Source organism: Neolamprologus brichardi, chromosome 7, assembly GCF_056152115.1.
Source record: "Neolamprologus brichardi isolate AB-2024 chromosome 7, ASM5615211v1, whole genome shotgun sequence".
NCBI classification, from domain to species: domain Eukaryota; kingdom Metazoa; phylum Chordata; class Actinopteri; order Cichliformes; family Cichlidae; genus Neolamprologus; species Neolamprologus brichardi.
This window is the reverse complement of record NC_142110.1, coordinates 69,468,884-69,490,091: the sequence shown is the minus strand read 5'-3', so window position 1 is coordinate 69,490,091 and position 21,208 is coordinate 69,468,884. Positions and strand designations below refer to the sequence as shown.

At 40.8% G+C, this 21,208-nt stretch overlaps 2 protein-coding genes across 4 annotated transcripts in view; both read right to left on the bottom strand.

Moving 5' to 3' along the window:
- The window catches only part of LOC102781335 (sodium channel protein type 4 subunit alpha B-like), a 54,604-nt gene extending 36,935 nt beyond the window's left edge, over positions 1 to 17,669 (bottom strand). Inside the window, exons 1-6 of the mRNA XM_087844306.1 lie at positions 17,527 to 17,669; positions 15,220 to 15,394; positions 14,983 to 15,120; positions 14,474 to 14,591; positions 14,306 to 14,378; positions 12,249 to 12,377 (exon numbers count right to left, since the gene is read on the bottom strand). Of these exons, the coding sequence (XP_087700432.1) occupies positions 12,249 to 12,377; positions 14,306 to 14,378; positions 14,474 to 14,591; positions 14,983 to 15,120; positions 15,220 to 15,394; positions 17,527 to 17,615 (722 nt within the window). The 5' untranslated portion in view covers positions 17,616 to 17,669. The remainder of the gene's footprint in view (positions 1 to 12,248; positions 12,378 to 14,305; positions 14,379 to 14,473; positions 14,592 to 14,982; positions 15,121 to 15,219; positions 15,395 to 17,526) is intronic.
- LOC148102353 (uncharacterized) lies at positions 4,663 to 9,844 on the bottom strand. 3 transcript variants are annotated; one of them, XM_087844303.1, is made up of 11 exons: positions 9,094 to 9,844; positions 8,058 to 8,155; positions 7,763 to 7,897; positions 7,383 to 7,531; positions 7,147 to 7,283; positions 6,958 to 7,051; positions 6,699 to 6,822; positions 6,363 to 6,580; positions 6,099 to 6,282; positions 5,737 to 5,861; positions 4,663 to 5,565 (listed from the first exon to the last, which is right to left on the bottom strand). In XM_087844303.1, exons 2-11 carry the CDS (start codon positions 8,149 to 8,151, stop codon positions 5,230 to 5,232), a joined length of 1,596 nt encoding a protein of 531 aa, XP_087700429.1. In that variant the 5' UTR covers positions 8,152 to 8,155; positions 9,094 to 9,844; the 3' UTR covers positions 4,663 to 5,229. The 3 variants fall into 3 exon arrangements, with proteins under 3 accessions (XP_087700429.1, XP_087700431.1, XP_087700430.1); XM_087844305.1 differs by lacking the exon at positions 7,763 to 7,897 and having other exon boundaries at positions 9,094 to 9,822; XM_087844304.1 differs by lacking the exons at positions 7,763 to 7,897; positions 9,094 to 9,844 and having other exon boundaries at positions 8,058 to 8,593.
- Positions 17,670 to 21,208: the final 3,539 nt, after the last annotated feature.

The window sequence follows — 21,208 nt, the reverse complement described above, 5'->3', positions numbered from 1 at the left end:
AGAGTTCCTCTCTAAGTCCATACCCATTAGCATAATTTTTATCATGCTAAAAACTGAACAAACCAATCCTGTGCATCTTCACATGGCTTCCATTGGCTCCTCATGTATCTAACTCATCTAACTGAAAGGCTTTTTTAACATATTTTGCATATCAATATAAGCGTCCTCGAATTGAAACCCCTTTCTATTTTAGGAGATTGCTTTCTGATGGATTCTCATTACAGGAATGTTGCCTGTGGGTCAAATGAAAATGTCATCACGGGCTAAGCAGAGGCCCTTCAGGAGGAGTCCTCTTGGATACAAATGTCTCTTTGCAGCTAAGCCACCTTCCTGTGGGAGATGAATCATGGTAGGCAGCACAGAGGGCACACGGTGAAGGGAGGGTGACAAGAGGGTAAACGAGCATTTGACGAGGTGCCACTCAGGTGACAACCTGACATGCTTCCTATGGTGTTACTCACAAGCCGTAATCACTTTAGGTTTAAGAGTGTTATGTTCAGACTGTGTCAGGCTTGCTTCTTGACAAGTTGTCACTAATACAAAAAAAAGAAACCAGAAATACCAACATGCCAAATTTCTAACTTGAAAACCCGTCACATCTAAAATATGCAATCTCCTAAAAACATATTCAGCTGTGGTGGCCAGGGTTGAAGAAAAGGAAAGACTTGCCAAAATTTTGAAATGTTGGAGGATTCTCTAAAAAAATCAAAAAAGAAAGGAAAGGAAAAAAGTAAAGTATTAACCCTCTCAGGCTCAAATTAAACTTTTTGTTGCTCATGCACAACCAAGTCCTGCAGTGGTACTTCTGAGTAAAAAAAAACTCATAAAATATGTATGTGGGGTAATCAGGTTGTTAGTTTTTAACTGTTGCAAATCGGCAACGCCTGCGTCGAGAGGGTTAAAAACCCATCCATCCTCTTTTTCTTATCCTTAAGGGCTAACACCTGTTTCTGTTTTTTGCTTGTTAACCTAACATGCAAAAAACCAAATCCTCGGTCTCTATTTGCAAATCTTTAATTAGAGTTGATTTTTTCTCTTTTTTTCTTTTTATTTTTGCATTTGGTAGCATTACACTATTCCTTTCTGTGTTAACATTGTCCTTGCATTTTTTGGCTATTTTTCTCATTATAACCAAACTAAATGCTGTCATGCTTCCATAAATAATGATAATGTCACTTATGTCCCATTATATGACTCAGATGTGTGTGTTTTCAAGCACAAAACCAATATATGACCTTTAAAAAAAATCACGATTTACTTAAATTAACCATTATTTTTCAGTATACACAGAAAAAAAGGAAAGCTAGCTTTAAAGGCAGGTCTTTCTTGCTGACAACAACTGGTGCACTACCAAACTGTTTTAGCAAAATGTTACAAAATTATATAACACATATATATGGTGTAACAGAGGAGGTTTCATATAGATCCAAATGTTCTGTACCAACTAGAAACGAGTTTCCAGGTATATCTAATGTGGGGCTAACGTTTAAAATGATGAACACCAACAGTGTTGCATTGTTAAAAACTGAAATTGACTGACCTAGAGGGCTCATTAATCTTCTAACTGATGGACGGAGAATAAATGACTAACTACACTAAAGTGTTTAAGCAAAGGAAATTCAATCTATGTACTAGGTTCTAAATGTTGGTCAAACAAATTGATTGGCCCAACACACTCACTCTGATCAATATTGATGGACAGTTTTTGCCACTGACTGCCAGAACACATGCTCAATCAACTGGAAGGATTATGAACAGCCTAGCTGCTAATGAAAACAATGATCTCCTGACATTTTTGCTTTAAATAGCTTCAGCAATGAGCTTTAATAATATTATAAATAATGTAGTATATATATATATATATATATATATATATATATATATATATATATATATGTGTGTGTGTGTGTATATATATATATATATATATATATATATATATATACACACACACATATATATATATATATATATATATATATATATATATATGTGTGTGTGTATATATATATATATATATATATACATATATGGACAGAGAGAGATAAATATAAAAGGCACATTTTTCAACAATTAAGATAATAAGAGTGATAAATCACTGATCGCATATATAAGCTACGCTGTTTGGTTCAGTTCAATTCATGTTTATATCAAGCAATCCACCTAGGGGAAAATGACAACTTGTGCCAGTATTTAACACTAGTGCTAAACAATAGCTGCTACAGAGTAAAGATTTGCACCTGTTTTCAGTTTTGTAAAATTATAGGTTAAAGTTAAAGTTTTGGACTTTCAGTAAGGCTGCAAAACTTCAGGTAAAAGTGATGGCCATGTTGCACTTAATGAAAAAAAATTTAGCTGCTCAACAATAAAGCAGCTTAAACCTTTATGATGTAGTACCTTTCTCTTTGTTCTATATTATATACTATATTATAGCTCAGGTCTTTTAAACTCCATCCCCTCTTGGTGGCATTGAGCATTTGAATAGCGTGAACTCACCGAATAAGAGACCCCTGAACACAACAATCATCTTTTCATGCCTCTTGAGCTGCACATTAGCGTTATCAGAGTCAAGGTTAGGAGCCAAAACATTTCAGTAACTTCACCTGAGTCTCCGTGGCAACGCTTTTACTGTTAACTCAACATACAGAGCTGCTGCCTCCAGTCCTTTCACATTCCACTGCTGGCTTCAGGTATGCAAAATATGAGAAATAAAATGTATATCTGCTTGAATAGCCATTGCTCTGTCACATATCTGGCATGATGAGGAGTTATGATAAAAGGGGGGCGCTAACTGCCGATGGAGGGGTTCAAGCCGCAAAGAGAAAGTCAAGCAATAACGAGCTACCTGTCTGCTTCTGGAGTGTCAATTCGGTAATGAGCTTTTATTGTGGCAGAAACCGTTTCAGGACATCAGCCCCTTGTGTGAGGACCAGTGTCTTTGTTTGGAACTATGAACTCTGTGTATTTGTGTTTGCCGCCTAATGATGAGCAGTGCTGGAAATGAGACAGAGAAGTGGGGGCGTAATGAAAAGGGAGAGAGGTGGGGGCAGCAGTACCGCACACAGTTGTTCCAATCACTCATTAATTAGATCATTATTCTGTCATAGCTGTAATGTTCATCTTTGAGTCTGTGTGTGTGTGTGGGGGGGGGGGCTATCTAGTGTTTCTGGAGCTGAGGTCAGATGGCCGATGTGGAGCTAGCGTGCTAATGCAGAGAGACATTAACCCCAATCCCTCTGAACGAGAGACCGCTTGGCGAGCATCCGTCCCCAGAGACTGGTGGCATGCTTCTGTCTGTCTGCCAATCTTATTTCCCGGATAGCTTGCACACTTATTTCATTTTGGCCTGTTTCACAGCCCCATATTGATTTTTGAAACATCATGTCAGTGTGAGAAGGGAGGGCAATCTTTCAAACGCAAGATTCTCTAATACGTTTGTTGTGTCTGGCGTTTCTGTGGTGTTTCCTACTCTGCTGCTGATAAAAAAAAAAAAAGTATTTTCCATAATGTTACTTGATAAACTGCGGAAAATGAATTTAAACATAGCCGTTTAAATTTCTTTTTCACTTTTATTTTGCTGCACTCCTACAGCAGCTTTCTCTGCACTTTAAAGCTGTTTTATATCTATTTGTCTAACCTTTCTCTTTCCCAGATTTTATTTCCCCTGCTGATTTTCATACCTCGTGTGCTTGCTTTGGCTGTGTCGAAAGCCAGCAGATATGAGACAGCGGGCTGGGTATCAGACACGTCACTGTCTGTTAGTCCCTGTGGTACATTAGCCATCCCTTACCATGTATTATTGATTCCCTCTCTCTAATCACTGTCTCCAGTGTTGAAGATTAGCCTTTACTGCCAACAGCGCCTGCACTCTATAGAGTTTATGGCAACCCGGCTGAGGTGCGTCTCTGCAAAATAACAACAACAACAACAATAATAGGTGAGGGATTCTGAATTTATGACCTAACAGTTAAGCAAAATTCAAGCATTTTCTGCCTGGACTTACTCATAACTCTGGCGCTTTGATTTATGAGTTCATGCTCATTTGCACTTGCCACCTCTGATGTAGAGAACTCTGGAAAAACACTGTGTGTGGTGCCAACCAGAGTGAGCTTCCTAGAGGTTTCAATAAAGCTCTTTTCAAATGCCTGCCCGAGTCAGGCAAAATGAAAACCACAAAAATCAGGTTCATGGGGAAGTTACTCTACCTTACACAGCAAAAACTGTAGTGTTGAATCAACTCCCACAGAGTTGATTTTAACATTTTTTCAGGGTTTATATAGCTCCACACTCTACAGAGTTGAATTAACATTTTCAAAATAGTTAATTATTTAACACTTTGTCAGAGTTCCTTCTTTAACTCTTAAAACCGGGTTAAATTAACACTGAGCAAATTATTATTAACACCATGTCTGAGTTAATTTTTAACTCTTAAAACTGGGTTAAATTAACACTGAGCAAATTATTATTAACACCATGTCTGAGTTAATTTTAACTCACCAAACTGGGTTAAATTAACACTACACAGATTGAAAAATAACACTACTTTAACTCTTTACTCTTTTATTAAGGTAGTTTTAATCCCTAAAAGAACTATTTATGTAATAGATTAACATAACTTTTTAACGACAACAATTACAATTATGAGAATAATTTCAAGAAAACTGTACATTGTCCAAAAACATTTATTATCATGCTTCTTTTTCCCAGAAAGTGAATCAAAACATAATAAATGAAGATATAATGTACAAACTTTCATCTGCAGCACTGTATGAGTTTTGAATATCAAATGTGCAGACCAATATCAAATGGTCTGCACTACCCTGCAGTTTGGCCACAATGGATGCACACATTTCTTTGGATGAATCTCTTGTAAGTACTGAATCAATGCTCACTGGAAGAACTAGACTCTGGAAGAACACTGGGAGAACTGTGAAGAAGATTTGAGGAATTAAACCGGTCCTCCAAAGCAGGTGAAACTGTGTCATTAGAAAAACAAGCAATGGCTGAAGTTCGGTCATTTTGGTCAACATTGCTGTGAAAACTACTGAGGTGCTTCCTAAAGCCTGCATAAGTTTGGAACTGAAGCCTGCAGCCTGGCTGCCAACAAAATAACTTAAACTTAGGTCCAGGATAATAACCATGTTCATCTCTTAAATGTGAAATCAGCTGCTGCCTGCTGGGATAAGCTCTCTTACACAAAAAACATGTCAGCATTTTAATGATTTTTACTTAGGTTGTGAGAAGAATTTCCTGGTTAAGGATTTTGGCTCTCAGGTCACGAACTCTTGGGGACTCCTTCATTTTCCCCATATCAATATTGTATACTGTTGTCTGCAGAAATGTGTAGAAATTCACAAGTGCAGCATCATAAGACACATTGAACGCAAAATGAGCTTTAAAAAGCTCATCAAATGCCCCAAGGGAGCGGCTGGCCTGGCAGGGGATGAGACGCTTGTCTATGGCAACATAGAAGCTGTCGACCTTCCTCTTCTGGCGCCCAACAGCCAGGAGGTATGGCTGCTGACTCTGCTGATTCTGGAGATGCTCTTCCAAACTGCAGCAAGACTGGAGTTGAGACAAAGATACTGAGCATTAGACACAGGAGCAAGTCAGAGATAATAGCATCACAGAAATGAGTATGTAAACCTCCTTTGTAAGCTCAACTGTAATTTGTTTCATTCACCTCTTAACCAGTGACATGGCAACTTATGATGAAAACTATAAATATTAAATTACCTTATGAAAGACTACAAGTCTCTCAACAGCATCAGAGGCGCTGATTTTTTGATACTTTGGTCCTCCTGGAGGTGGCGGAAGGAGATGTAACAGTAACAACAGGGAGGCCATGTCTTGGTCAAAGGCTGCGGCCAAAGAGTCACAAGAATCAATTGACAGCAAATCTTTCAAATGCAATTTTTAAGGAGAACTAGAAAAGCACTTCCTAAGAAAGTTGAAATGTGCTGTCATAAACATTAAACTAACAGCTAAAGAAAACTGATGAAGCAAAGCTAACAGGTGAATGAATTGGTATTTATTAATAGAATCCTGATGCTATTGAACTTTAACTGCTTATAGCAAATCATATTTAACAAACTCACTTGCTGCCTCATCAAGATCACTTCCTGGTGGACTCTCTGCTGACTGCACCAATTGACGCAACTCTACTGTTGAGGTGAGCTGCTTGGCCTCTTTGATGATTTGATACCTAAAGATTGGATCCCATTTCTGAAGCAGCCTGGTAGATATCTCATCATCAAACAGGAGAGTGAAGTCTTGATTCACCTTTAAGAAAGAAAATCTACTACTGCCACATTCATCTTGAAATTTAAAGTGATATTAAAAATTCCACTGAATATTCTCACCAATCCTTTTGTATCCAAGAATCTTGGGAAGATAGACAGGATATCAAGACTTTTGTCAGGATCATTGATGAGCTTCTCACGATGCTGAAAAGTCTCTCTCATCTTCTGGAAAATCAAGGAAGTGTCGGATGTATGGTTCAGCAAAGAGATGGCCTCCTGGCAAGCATCTCCATCAAGCTGCATGTCGACATTAATGGGCCTTTGGTAATTTGGGCCCCCTGAAGAAAAACACACAAACATAAAAGCATAGGTGCTGAGCAGATAGGTAAATGAAAACAAAATAGTATATAATGTAAATGAGAACATTATCTAGTTTGTGGACACTTAATTTCTTACCTCCTTCTTGAGCAAAGCCAGTGGAGCTACTTGGTGGTGCAGATCCTCTTCTAGTCTTTCTCTGTATCGTTTTCAAACGCCAAGAAATGTATCCAGTGCTGCTTGCAGCATCATAGAAGTGTTCCTAAAATGTAAATACATTCAAAAATAATGTGTTGTCAATCTGAAAATTTTCAGAACTTAAATGTCAACGCACACAAATCCCAATGATGCACAGCATGAAAATTATGTAAACAAAGTGCAATAATAGTGACTATACATAGCCTTTCTTGGAGTATGGGTCTTTCAGGGATGGGAACAATGTCACTACCCCTAGCGGGTACTGTTCTCTAACAGCTTTGGTGGGGAGGTGCCTGAAAAACGATTTTAAATTAGCATGCTTAAGTAATGGCAAAATAGTAACTTGTATTTAAAAAAAAAAAAAAATGCACAAATAGAACACACATACCCATGGCAATCAATCATGTGAGCCACTATTATATTGACCATTTTTCTTCTGGTAGCATCTGTTAGAGTTTGTGTTGTGTGATATTCCTGGAGAACCTCTTCACCACCTGAATTGGTTCCAAGTACACCTTCAATTAACTTGAGAAAAAAAAGATGCAAAAAGTGAGGAATAGTTTTTCTACATATTAAGAATAATGAAGTAGAAAAAAAACTATGAGAACTGAGTTTTGTCACAACCTTTTTAGCAGATGCTGCATCAACAGTACCCTCAACTCTTGTTTTCTTCCTGGGACCCTCATCTAGAAGTATAGTTGATGTACTTGCATTTGAGCTGAAGCTTGAGTCAGAACAATCAGATGCAGAAGACAAGGAGCAATCAGAAAATTCTAAAAGGAAAAAACAACATTATTCTGTAAGGTGTAGAAAAAAAATCTGGCTGCAGATTTTTAACTAACAAAGCAACATCACACTGCAGACCTGACTCCTTTAAATTAACTGATCTCAATGTTCAAACAGCTGATTGGTCAAATTGTGTGCTCCTGATTATTTGGAACAACCAGCAGCCACACAGCCCTTCCCCATGTCTGGTGTTGAGCTTGCCCCTTTAAATTTCTCACCATCACTTGAGAAAACTGTTAGGACCACAGTGCCTTGGCTGATAAGGTCACTGAAAATCACTTCATCAACTTCTGTCCCTGTTGCATCTTTGTACGCTACTTTTGCATCAGGTGGCAGGCAAAATCTCTCGATGACTGGAAAAGATAAGATATATCTGAGTGCACCTTTTAAGTAAACTGTTCTTGCCTCACATTCACTAAAGTGATACACCACTGTATGATTCAAGAGACTCGGCGAAACGCCCTACAAAAAATTCTGTCCCCCCAACTAAAATTAGGTAAGATATAAACAAACCTTTTTCATGAAACTGCATAAACTCAAACCGCCCATCAACCTCTTCCAACTTCACATACTTCTGCTGTTGGCAGTATCGAACCTGGACCAGCATTTTACTGAGACAAAATAATAACAAAAATGGCATACTAGTAAGTATTTGACATTTAGAGCAATTCAAGCAAAAATGATTAAAACACTGACATATACCGTACATGGTGATTAAAACTGACCATGCGTTTGAATTTCACTGCAATAACATTTAATGTTATCAAATAAACCTGTGTCTGTCCATGCAGCAGTCCAATTGATACACAACACAATACAAAATACATGTTAATCTATGGTGTAGTTTACACCAGACACGGAGTGCTACGAAGCGATTGTTTCGGTATCTGGTCTATTTTTTGCGTGGGCCACGCATGTTACGCAGGAAGTTACACCAAGACACACAAGACAATCCAGGCAATTTTGAAGATAAAAGCTATTCTCCAAAATAAAATACTGCGATTGACAAATGCGATCAGATTCGTGTATGAAAAGAGACAATAGAAATGAAAATAAACACATCGCAAAGGAGGGGACAGCCTAACTGACTATGTTTGGGGCGGGTGTCTCAAAGGGAGAAGAGAGTGAGACAGAGAGAGAGACAGATTAGAGACAAGTCAACGATGAACGATGTCAAAGTAAAAGCACGAGTGACTAAAACAAGCTCTCTTCAATTATTTTGGGATGTTATTTACTTATCAATTGTGAAAAAATTGCTCTGAATAAACAGAGGAGCAAAAACGCTCATGAACTGGCGTGGAGAAAGACGTGTCTGTGTGAACAGGGGAAAAGCTGAACGTGGCGCGGCGCTTCCACGTGCAGTGTCTACCGTCACTCACAAGTAAAAAGACTGCAACATTAACATTAGCATTGGAGGCTAAATAGAATTTTCGACACATCTCCTCCTCTATTAAAGCTCGTTTTCAGCAACCGAACACCAAGAAACATCAAGAAAACCTCACTGCACCGATAGAATACCGTGAATTTTATATAAGTTTGAATTACTTACCGTTTGTGTAAAATACTCCAAGCAGCAACACGGCAGGTATCCACCACGGTGTAACCAGCAGAAGCACATGGAAAATCGGCCCGGCAGAGCAAACTATTAATTGATCCACGGGTTTACCTGGGCAGAAGCCCAGGGGCCTACCAAGATAAATAACTCTCTTCAGAGTTCATTTGCCTGGACTTGAATAACACTGTTTAATAACTCCAACACTGAACACTATTTGAATCAGAATGTGTTAAAATGACACTTTGAGAGTGGAAATCAACTCTAACATGTTTAACCCTGAAATTTTAACACTCCAGTTTTTGCTGTGTACAGATCAACTCTAAGGGTAACATACAGGTTAACCAGTTTTTCCTTCCTGTTGTCTCCAAATGCTTACTCATGGCAGGTGGTCTGATTGTTAGTGTTTTCTTTTATATTATTGTAGGGTCTTTGCCTTACGACATAAAGCACCTTGAGCTGACTGTTGTTGTGATTTGGTGCCACATAAACAAAACTGAACTTGTTGGTTTGTTTTTGGCTAGGTTCCCATCTCCCTTATTAGTGTTTTATCTTCATAAGTAATTGTTTAAAGCATTATTAAGATGCAGCAATGCAGCCCATGTTTTGGTTTCCTTTAATGGGTTTAGGAGCCTTAACGCATAGGCGCCATGGCAGGATTTATTGATTAAATCACTTCTTCACCAGATTGGCTGAGCTGCTTAAAATATGATGGGTAGTTCCAAGGATTGAAATAACAGTTTATCTTTTCTCAGAGCTAAACCTTTAAATATTTCTTTCTTGCAGATCTCCAAACATTTCTCTGAAAACAGTGATTTTTGTTCTGACAAGCATCAGGATCAACTGTGAGACCTTATATAAACAAATGTCTTACCTGGGCCTGGGTCGTGGGGGTGACCAGAGACTCTTTCCAGCTGTAGGACATACCCAAAGCACCTAATTTAGGAGCCACCCAGGAGACATCCTGGTCAGATGTCCAAAAAACATCAGCTAGCTCCATCAGGGTTACCGGGACTCCGACCATGAACCCAGGCTTTAGGGAGGGTGCCTGGTTGCCAGGGCTTAGTCCACGAAGCCCGGCCAGATACAGACCAACAAGCAATAGGCTCACCCACCTGTGAGTCGAGAGTCCACAGGAGGTGTGTAGGGGTTTAGTACCTTGTGAATTGAGCAGTGGTCAGGGCAAAGTGAAGACTCTGGCTTTCCAATCTATGATTGCTGATGAGTGTCTGCCTTTTTAATTTTTCTGGTTAGTTTGAGTATTTCCTGCAGACTTGCTAGAAGCAAACATAACCCATTTCTAAATTAGTCTGAAAAATAAAGTATGGAAAACGTGAAAGGGTCTCAGGGTGTGCAAAATATACTGCAAACCTTCAGTAAACACACAAGGCAAACCAGCACATCCTGCATCTTAACTTTGACTTCTGTGAGCTTGTAATACTGTTTAAGAATGCTATGTTTGAATTGCTCTGGTTGTTACTTTGGTAATATAGAAATGCACAGTAGGTGGGAGATGAGGAGATTTGTTGTCAGTGTAAGATTCAAAGTGTGAGGCTGTCACAATTTCCTGAAAACAAGGAGAAACGGTGCAAAGGCAGAACGTCTCTGATTTGTTTTTCTTATTCAGTATTTTTATTGTAGCAGTGTTTTTATTGCTCCATGTGTGTTTTCCTACTGAGCTCTATATTTTTATATATATTTTTAAGACCCATCTGTTCCTATAAAAATAGACCTTAAATAAGCATAATTTGCATACAGCTTTATCAGAGAGCGATGTAATGACACTAAGATGTCTACCCAAAGGCCATGTGTGATATACTTTGCTTGTGAGTTTGACAAGGATATGCAAACAGAGCTTTGCGATAAAGCCCAGATTTTCTCTGCCCTTTCAACTATTCAGCCAGCGTTTGTTCTGTGATTCTGACAGATTCCTCACAGCGGGAAATCAATTACATTCACACCAATATGGATCAGAGACCACTGGTTATCTGCATTTTCTTTCCTCCTCTTCTTTTCTCTCTGGGCCTAGCTGAAAAGTAGTCATCTTTTTGAAAAAGATGACTACTTTTGTGTAAATCTCTGCTGGGTGCTTTGGCACAGAGTGAGACACTGCACACAATGGGGGATGTGCTGCAGGGGAGGAAGAGTGGGGACACTGATGGAATATGTACGGTAAAAGGAGTGGTGATACGCAAAGTGGGTCATAGCATTACGGGACCATTCTGACATCATCACTTCCATCTCTCCTATTTACAGCACAAACATTTACTTTGAGTCATAGCGCAGCATAAGATCAATACTCTACTTCAGTCATTAGAAAGACTGACAAGCATAATTTTTAACTCTCTCAGTCAACCTCAAACGTCATGTCCAAACTGGGGTGTCTGCACCAAAAAGAGTCACGTTCTGCTTCAAGTCTGAGGTGCAACCAAACTTAAGAGAATGCGTCAGATTTTTTGGAAGCCTGTATGCCTTTTTCTCACACGTTTGCACAAAGCACAGATGGAGAAGTGTTTGTTCCCTCTGAATAACAAAAAGACAAACTCTTAAATAGGGTTACATCACTTAGATCTGATTCAGTCCAGTCCTTGAATAAGTGACATTAAGATGGAGCGTGTGTCTGCCTGACAAAACAGTGAATAGAAAGATAAAGAATTTAAAACACGAAATGAAAACATTTAAAAGGATGAAAGGTAAAAGACAGAGATAGACGTTTTGCTTTGATTAAAACTCTTTGAGAAGTTTAAGAGATGTCAGAAAGACAAATTTCTCTGTGTGAAAAGATGAACTTTAGTGTCATGAACAACTCGGATAAAGAAAACTAGTTGGCTTCGCTGGAATTGACTGCTTTTTCTTCCTTATAAGAAGAAAAAAAAAAGAGAAAAGAGAGAAAAAAAAAAAAAAAAAAAAAAAAAAAAGGATCGTCCTGTGAAAACTTTCTTTTCCAATAACTGAACGTGTCGGAGAATCACGGCAGAGAAATAAGTCTCACCAACTTCATGTCAGCCGTTTTCCAATTAATCTAAAACAGATTACGCTGAATTTTGTTTTTGCAACCTGAAGTTGCCCCCTGCTGGTCATTAGAAAGAATGCAGATTCATGGCTTTACATACAGTCTGTGTGAGAGTGTGAGGTGTGTTATTGAGCCTTACAGGGTGCTGATGATGATGATGTCCAGCCAGTTCCAGGGATCTCTGAGGAAGGTGAAGCGTCCCACACAGAAGCCTCTCGCCACGACTTTCACCAGAGCCTCAAACACGAAGATTGCCATGTACACGTACCTGTTCACATAAACGTGAGACAGAGAGCTTTCACACCAGAGAAGTCTGGGCTCCGGAGAGCCCGAGTGCCCTGGAGGGACTTTCCCTGCCGGATACACGATGGACGGGTGGCAGACATGGAGGATCGTGTGCCTGGCGGGACTGTGGATTGAGGACGCTGAAGATCATGGTACCTATTTGGAACCATGATAACAGGGCCAAGCCAGCTCCAATCAGCAAGATCGGAGCTGGCTTGGCCCTGGCTTATCGGAGAATTAAGAAAGTGGAACTAGCTGTTCAAACCCACCCAAGGCTGCCCGCTGGGATTGAAACGATGGGACGAAGCGCAACGTCTCAGAGTGGGCTCACTGAGTGCAGCATGGTTAAGATCTTGGAGAATCTTATGGCTGCCGTGAATACTCAGAACAACACCTCTGAGCGAAAGTTGCATCACATCTTGGAGCAGCTCACTGCAGTCGTGAGGTCTCAGAATCTGCTCTTTGAGCACAAGAATGACAAGACCACGGAGCGCAAGTTTGATAACATCACGGAGAAGCTCGCGGCTCTCCAACGGGAGATTGAGAGACCAGTGTCGGACTGTTAAGAACAGCTTTGAAATTCTCACGAGTTGTTCGCACTAAAGAAAAAACAACCATCATAATGCGGCTGTCCCTGCGGCGCCAGCTGCGGGCTCAAGGCTGGAGCTGAACAACAACACCCTGATAGCGACTGTGTTTAGTCTGCTCCTTCCCATTCCATACAAGGCCACCTGGGTTGGCTGGAAGACTGTTTACTCAGCCTGGCAGGGCGAAGGACACTGTCTCAGCTGAACTATGGACACACACACACATACATATACACTGATATGCACACACTCATCCCCCTCCCTTTCCAAACGCCTTCGATGCTTGTTTCCTCCTGGGAACACGGCGGGTCTGAGCCAGCGCTGGAATAATAGCTGCAGGGCAGGATGGCTGCTGTGTTGGCTTCGGATTACTCCTCACCCCCCACCCAACCCTGTTGCTGTCACGTGCTCCATAATGTTGTGCTGTGGACATTTATGTGCTTTCTGTGCAGAGGAGTTTTTTTGTTCTCATGCTGTCCTCCTGTAGCCCAGCATGAGTAGAGGTCTCTTTTTTTCCTCTTGTACTTTCCCATTGTAGTGTACATTTCAGTGTTTTTCTGTAACGCTACCGATCTCCGACCTGTAACCCCATGTGCTGTCTGTGTTGTGTGTGTAAGGTCGGGGGGGGGGGGGGGGTCCCATTTCACTGCAGGGCAACCTGCATGTGGCGAATAAAGCCTTGATTGATTGATTGATTGATTGATTGAGAGCTTTCACACCAGCTCAGGGTTCTTGCCAAAGGATACTTTGGCATGCAGACTGGAGTAGGCAGGGACTGAACCGCCAAACTTTCAGTTAGTTAGTTTGAGTTGGCTCTACCTCCTGAGCTACAGCCAGCCCAAGACAGTAAAAGTGCTTCCATTATACTGAAGAGGAGGTAAACACTTCCACCGCAGATCTCTGCTAAATGGACGAGTCACACAAAAGCTGTCTCGATGGGCAAACATCACAACAGGCCTTTTAAGCCATCTCTTGTCTGTATGACAAATCTGTTCACATATCAGAACACTCTGAGCATTTCCTGTCTCAACAACAGCGAGCAAAGTCAGTTTGACCTTTACAGACCTCTGTGTGCTGCTGCTGTCAGACTGAGGACAGACTGAGGACAGACTGGCTCTTTGTCTTTGAGCCTTAGCATGGATTTAGACTTTAAAACCATTCTCATGCTGTGACTCATCGATGCTGCCATCAACAGCCCACATCTGTTCATCACTTTGTCGTGTTTTTCTGCTCCTGATGAAAGATCTGTGTGTGTGTGTGTGTGTGTGTGTGTGTGTGTGTGTGTGTGTGTGTGTGTGTGTGTGTGTGTGTGTGTGTATCTTACTTCACCACAGGAAATTTGAACTGCAGAACACCGAAGCTCAGGATCGCCAGTAGGATGAATATACTGAAGAAAGTGTGAAAGTTCAGGGAAAACTCACCTCACCTGGTGCAGAGAGCTAAAACCTGACCACACAGAGGCTCCTGACACTATGACATCATAAAGGATATGGATGAAGAAGGGTCTTGATGGCGAGGGTCCTCAACGGGTTGAATGGACTCAGCAGGTAACAAGACGAGTCAGCACTAAACCTGTTAATGATGTTTCCTTTACTGAGAACCACGAAGGTCTGCAGAGAGACAGGTGAGGGACAGACAGGTGAGGGACAGATAGGTGAGAGACAGACAAGTAAGAGACAGACAAATGGGTGAGGGACAGACAGGTGAGGGACAGACAGGTGAGGGACAGACAGGTGAGGGACAGATAGGTGAGGGACAGACAGGCGAGGGACAAATAGGTGAGAGACAGACAAGTAAGAGACAGACAAATGGGTGAGGGACAGACAGGTGAGGGACAGACAGGTGAGGGACAGACAGGTGAGGGACAGATAGGTGAGGGACAGATAGGTGAGGGACAGACAGGTGAGGGACAGACAGGTGAGGGACAGATAGGTGAGAGAGAGACAAGTAAGAGACAGACAAATGGGTGAGGGACAGACAGGTAAGAGACAGGTCAGAGACCTTGCGTGATTGGTAGAAGGGATCTAGATCCTCCAATGGGGTGTTGAGAAGCTGAGGGGGCAGGTCCCCATAGATTAAGGGGAGGGACTTTCCAGTCTCCAGGTGAGCAGCTGGTTTGGGCAGGTTTTTCTGAATTACCTAGGTTACACACAGGACCTTCCCGTCATGCCGTTGATCAGCGTTATCGAGTGCACTTATTAGTTATCAGTTATTGACAGCTGAAAGTTTGATCAGTACCCATTTATCCTTCCACGTCTTTCGCTCCTTTGCACCAGTTACATGTTGTTGTTGGACTTCCTGTGAGGCCGTCGTGAAGTGTCTGAAGACCTCCGTACCCACAGGTGGCAGCAGAGACACCATGCTGTCATCCTGCAGTGCTGCCCGGATCTTGTTGTCACCTAGCAGCAGGGTTCTACGGGGAAAATAGGGCTGGCATTTTGGTGTTTTGATCGGACTGTCATGAGATGGGTTCGTTTCACTGTTTGAAACTAATCCTTCTCATGACAGTCCGATTATTTAGAAAACATTCATTAAGTCGTGAGCACTCTGGGATATAAGCCCGAGCTAAAGCACTAAACGGGTTTACTTTAGGGGGCGCCACAGACCGCACAAGTTTAGAAATCAGTTAAATGTATTTGTGTGAAATTAATTTGGTCAGATTTAAGGCACCAGAGATGGGCAAGTAATGCGTTACTGTAATCCAATTAGTTTTTTTAATTAACAAGTAATATAAGGGACTACTATTGCAAAAAAGTAATTAGATTACTGTTACTTTCCCATAAGCACGCTGCGTTACTGTGCTACTAAACCGTGATTTTGTTTGTGAGAGTGTCTCGTGACAATGACATAAGCGCGTGCGACATTCGTGGTAACAGACGTGTGCAGATCCACAGTGGATAATATGGAGCGATGGAGAAAGTAAGACCACGCAGCGTTTAAAGTGTGGAAATAATCACATTACTTTGAGTTTAAATCCGTAAAAGGGACACAAACATTAGCGTCTGCTGTACACTCTGCGTGGGAAGAAAACTCCTTTCTACAGCGAAAGATGAAACTTCAAATCTGAGCGAGCAGAGAGCACACTGCCACGGGAACGTGACATTCACAGACAAACCGCCGGATCCCCCTATGACATGACCGCTGTGGGCAAACCTCCACCCGCCCCACTCCTGCTAAACAGGTGACAATAGGAGCTGCTGAATCTTTGATTTTTGTTTATTTTCTCCTGTGTTTTACTTGCATCTATTTGAAAGAGTGAGTGTGGAAGGACTATTGCTCTATAACGTATTCAGGTTGTGTATCATGTTTTTGAAAAGTAACTAAGTAAATGCTTTTGAAAATAAGTAATCAGTATTTAGTAACTAATTACTTTTTCAAGTAACTTGACCAACACTGCCCTACCCAGTTTAATGAGTAGTGACTCATTAAACTGGGTAGGGCGTCTTATATCTAAGTTATGAAACATTTTACATCACACAACCTACAGAAATGGGTGAGGGTTACAGGGAGGTCAGCTAACGTCATGTTTACTTTGACAAAACCTCCAATCAAGAGGAGTTTTTGATTTTATTGTTTGATTTTTTTTAATTAACTTAACACTTTGCTGTCTTTTAAATTTCTGCCTGTGATGTTACGTAAGTTACGTAAGGCTTCCTGTTCACACATTCAGGACTCTTGACGTGTAGTTGTACCTAGAGTGCGTAGCTGTACGTGTTTTTTTATGTGTTCATTGAGGAAAACTTTGCAGAGATGTGAATGATAAAGAACAAAGGCTGTCTTCAACACAAAATCAATACAAATCCTTTCTGAAATCCTGTGCCGCCCACCTGATCCAGCCCTAACGATATGCTTTATCAAAAGGGAAGTTTTAAGCCTAATTGTAAAAGTAGAGAGGCCTGTCCCCTGCACACTTTGCCCCTCTTTCCTCTCCACTCTCAGATGCTAAAACTCTCAAATAAAGCAAAGAGTAAAAAAGAAGAAACCGTAAAAGAAACATATGAAGCATTCATTTTGATCCATATAACCATAAACCACCTGCTTTATGTGCCAATAACACAGTTTTATTTGTGGTATTATTTGTATTTTCTTAGTATTTTATTACTTTTTTTGCTAAAGCAATGCTTCTAAAAAATATCCTCCATTATCATAAATGGCCTGTATTTGTATAGCACTTTACATATCCAGTCATTCACACACTGGTGATGGCAGCTACATTGTAGCCACACCCACCCTGGGGCGCACCGACAGAGGCGAGGCTGCCGGACACTGGCGCCACCGGGCCCTCTGACCACCACCAGTAGGCAACGGGTGAAGTGTCTTGCCCAAGGACACAACGACCGAGACTGACCGAGCCGGGGCTCGAACCGGCAACCTTCCGATTACAAGATGAACTACCAACTCTTGAGCCACGATCGTAATAGTAATTATAATAGTAATAACATTTTAGGATTGCAGTTCTACACAGAGGAAGGAGTGCAGGTTTATGAACCAAAGTCTATCACTGTCCCACACGTTTCACTGAAAACCAGTTTAAATCAGACTTACAGCTGTGAAGGATTCAGCCTCAGCTGATTGGCTCTCCTCAGCAGCACGCCTCTCTCCTTCGTGCTGCTCCAGAAATCAAAAAAAGACATTTTTCTGTCTTCGGCGTCCCACCTCTCTCTGAAACAGCTCTGTCTGTCTCTCTGTCTGAATCTGTCTGTTTTCAGTGATCAGCTCTCTGCTCCAGCTGTTTGTCAATGGCTCCTCCCACATTAGATACAAGACACACACAAAGGAACAGAGTTGGGAACTGTGTTCTCCCAAAGAGACCCCCACATCCTGATTTCCTGGAAACAGTCTCTCTATCACACATAGGAATGAAGCTGTTGGCTGTTTGACAAGAACTCTGTTCATATGTGGATAAAAACATCTGAGCCATTCTGTCTACTGATTTCACCCTCTCCTGAAAACCCATCTGACTGACTAACTCTGCACACTTTCAGTTAGATTTCTGTCTTCACATTCCTCATCACCTACTTATTACTGCTTAGGTTAGTAAGTATGTTTAGGTTGTGTTTCATCCTAAACATCAAACTATTCATCAAACAGCTGCTGGCAATTTCCACGATTTCCATAATAAATAGAGTAAATTTGACAAAATTATAAAAAGTTCACTGCAAACTTTCCTATTGTGATATCCACAGGGAAAAAAACCAACTATGTAATTTCTGGAGAAACTGTGGTGGGATTGTTGCTACTGGTGGACTGGTGGTCTTTGTTCTTGGTTGCAGGTAAAAAGTTGGAGGTAAAGACAAAGTGAAAGGGGCGATGGCTCATAAACACAGGCGTAGTTACAATCAATATGTTCTTGTATTCAAAGTGTCGTCACCCTCAACCTTCAGGGACATTTACTTTGTTGTAATAAAGCTCTCCCTCTGAGTACGGGATCATTTTGCCCCAAGTTTGTCGAAAGGATAATTGGAGGTGAGCTTCCCACAGACATACGTGTGTGTGTGTATCCATATATATATCTCTATATATATTCAGTAACGCTCATACATTCTTATATTTGTACCGCTATTTTATTTGTATTTTGCACAACACTGTTACTTGTGAAGCTTGTACACAAGAATTTCACTCTTATGTGCTGTACCAGTGTACCAGCACCTGTGATGTGACAATAAAAGTGATGTGATTTGGGTATGAATGCACATACAAACAGCAGTATTATTACAGCTGGTCTGGTCATGTGTATTTAAAAGAGATTTTACACTAAGAAAGAAAAAGTCTTGGAAAATTTTTGACCCAGCTTTCTCTGTTTCTGTGTTGGTGTTTTTCTAAACTATGATTTGTTTGGGTTTTTGAGTTGTGCTGGTTTGATTTTGTATTAAGGGTTATTCTTGGTTTTGTTCTCTTTACATTATTTGTTATTCTGGCCTCTAGTTTAAGTCACTGTCTTCTCTGTTACATGGGTTATATTCTTCTGTCTGTCTGTCAGTGTCAAGTTTGCGTTTTTGTGATTTTTTTCTTATTTCCTGTTTTATTTTGATAGTCCCAGTCCTATGTCAGTGTATTCAGTTTTACCTGCCCCCCTCTTGTTAGCCCTAATCTCTCCCAGCTGTTTCTCCCTCCTGTTTCCCATTCCCTGATTATTCCCCTGTGTACTGTGGGGATCAGGGAAATTATTTTACTGCCACTGTTCATAACCATCATCTTTATCATTGTATTAAACATCATTTCATTAAAGCATTTATTGGAGCTGTTTATATTACATTAAAGTCTGTATTACAGGTGGTATCATAATCATATAATAATCTTTCATTGCAGGTGCAACTGTAATCATTTTATACACATTGCATTTTGTGCCTATAAAAGAATTGTGGCTCAGTCTATTAATTGAAGGTCAAAAGCTTTGGCTGGCGATATGTCCAGCCAATCTATCGTGTAAGGGGCTTAGAGCTATGGAAGGATTGCATACACGCTTACAATACATATATCACATATATTATAGAAACAGGCCTGAATAAAGGCCTGAGTGTATTCAGCAACCTGCTGCGTTTGAGTTTGCTTGGTAACAGATGACTCAGAATAAGTCAGGAAGTGTACTCCTGAAATGTCTTTGTTTCCTCTGTAAAGTGTGCATTTTGTGGTGGTTATTTTGAGGAGCTGTCTGGATGAGGCTATTTGAATAACCAGGTTATTCATTATTATCTTTTATTCGTTTATATTCTTTTTTATTAAGCTTTGAGTAGTGGCATTTAATTAAAGCATTTATTCAATATATACATATATAGTTTTAGTTAGATTGTTACACATATGAGAGTGGCCTCTGTCTGGTTGTGAGTTTTAGTGAGGTGAGAGGTGAAATAGAGTGTAATTGAGGTCGAAACACCCACACACACACATCGTAGGTAGATTCATTTCTAGGTAAGAGTTCAGACATATTTTTCAAGCTTGCAACTGCATTTTGAGCCTGCAGAATTGACAGTTTTGTTGCAGAGCATGCATCTGAGGTTTTGGAGAAGCAAGAGCGAGATGAGCTACCGGATGTGCCCGGGTGGAGACGAGGAGAATGTTCTTTTCAAACTGTAGCAAAAGTCGTTAACAGAACATTTGTGGTTTTGGAAGTTATGCATGTATTGTGTCTGCTTTGACGCATGAGGGAGCGTCATAAATAATACCCTGATGCTATAAAAACAACTGCTTGTGTATTATTGGGCGGAGATTGACGCTGAGTGTGTGACAGTGTTCATCTCCCCACACGTGTGTTCATTAAAATCATCGTTTGACCTAACCCTCCTGGACCAGTGTTGTGATTTTGAATCCCTCCTGTATCCCTCCTCAATATTTGAACCTGTAACATTTTGGGGGCTCATCCGGTTAATGAGGAGGGAGAGTTGGAGGCCCGGACGGAGAAATCCGGGGTCCGAGGCGGTCGAACGGGCAGGCATGAACCAGTGATCGAAGTGAGTGGGCATAAGCCAGCTTATCCAAAGGTAAGGCACATACCTGTTGAATTATTTCCAAAGTGTGCCAAATTGGACATGGAAAATTAAAAGTCTACTCACTAAATTACTGGTAAAGGTCTGTTTTGATTTTGGTGAAATTCTCATGAGGTTTGAAAGTTGAAATAATGAAAATGAAAGTTTGAAAGGGTTAAAGTCCCTAAAAAAAGGAAAAATGGTAAAAGGGTTAAAGTCCCATGCAGTTAGTCTATGTGCAGCCAGCCTCTTTAAAAATAACTTTTAATCTCCGATCAATGAAAATAAATTCCTGAAATTATTCTCAGTCTATCCAACCGTGTCTGAAAGCTTGTCAGGTTATCAGAAACCAGTTATCAGAAATAATTTCAGTGTTCGTTAGCTTACACTACGCAGGTTCTTATGTTGTGGTTTCTTTAATGTGTCGTACGCAGCAGACGACACGAAGGAACGAGTGTGTGAGCGTGGTGGCCTCTGAGAGCGTCCCAGACACATAAGAGTAGACGGTTTAGTTTCTGATGATTTCATGTACACTACATGATCTAGGATCCTTTAATGCTGCTGCACAGACAGACTGAGAGCTTCTGAGTTCATGTTTGTTAAACAGGATCTATGAGACCTGCAGAAATACAAGAACAAACGTTGTTTTGCTTTTCCATCAGTTGGGGAGTTTTGGTTGTATTAAGCACTGGAAGCAGCTTTGGATCCAGGTGTCGGCTATAACCTGAATTGATTTTTTCCCCGTAATGTCATGTGATGGTTGA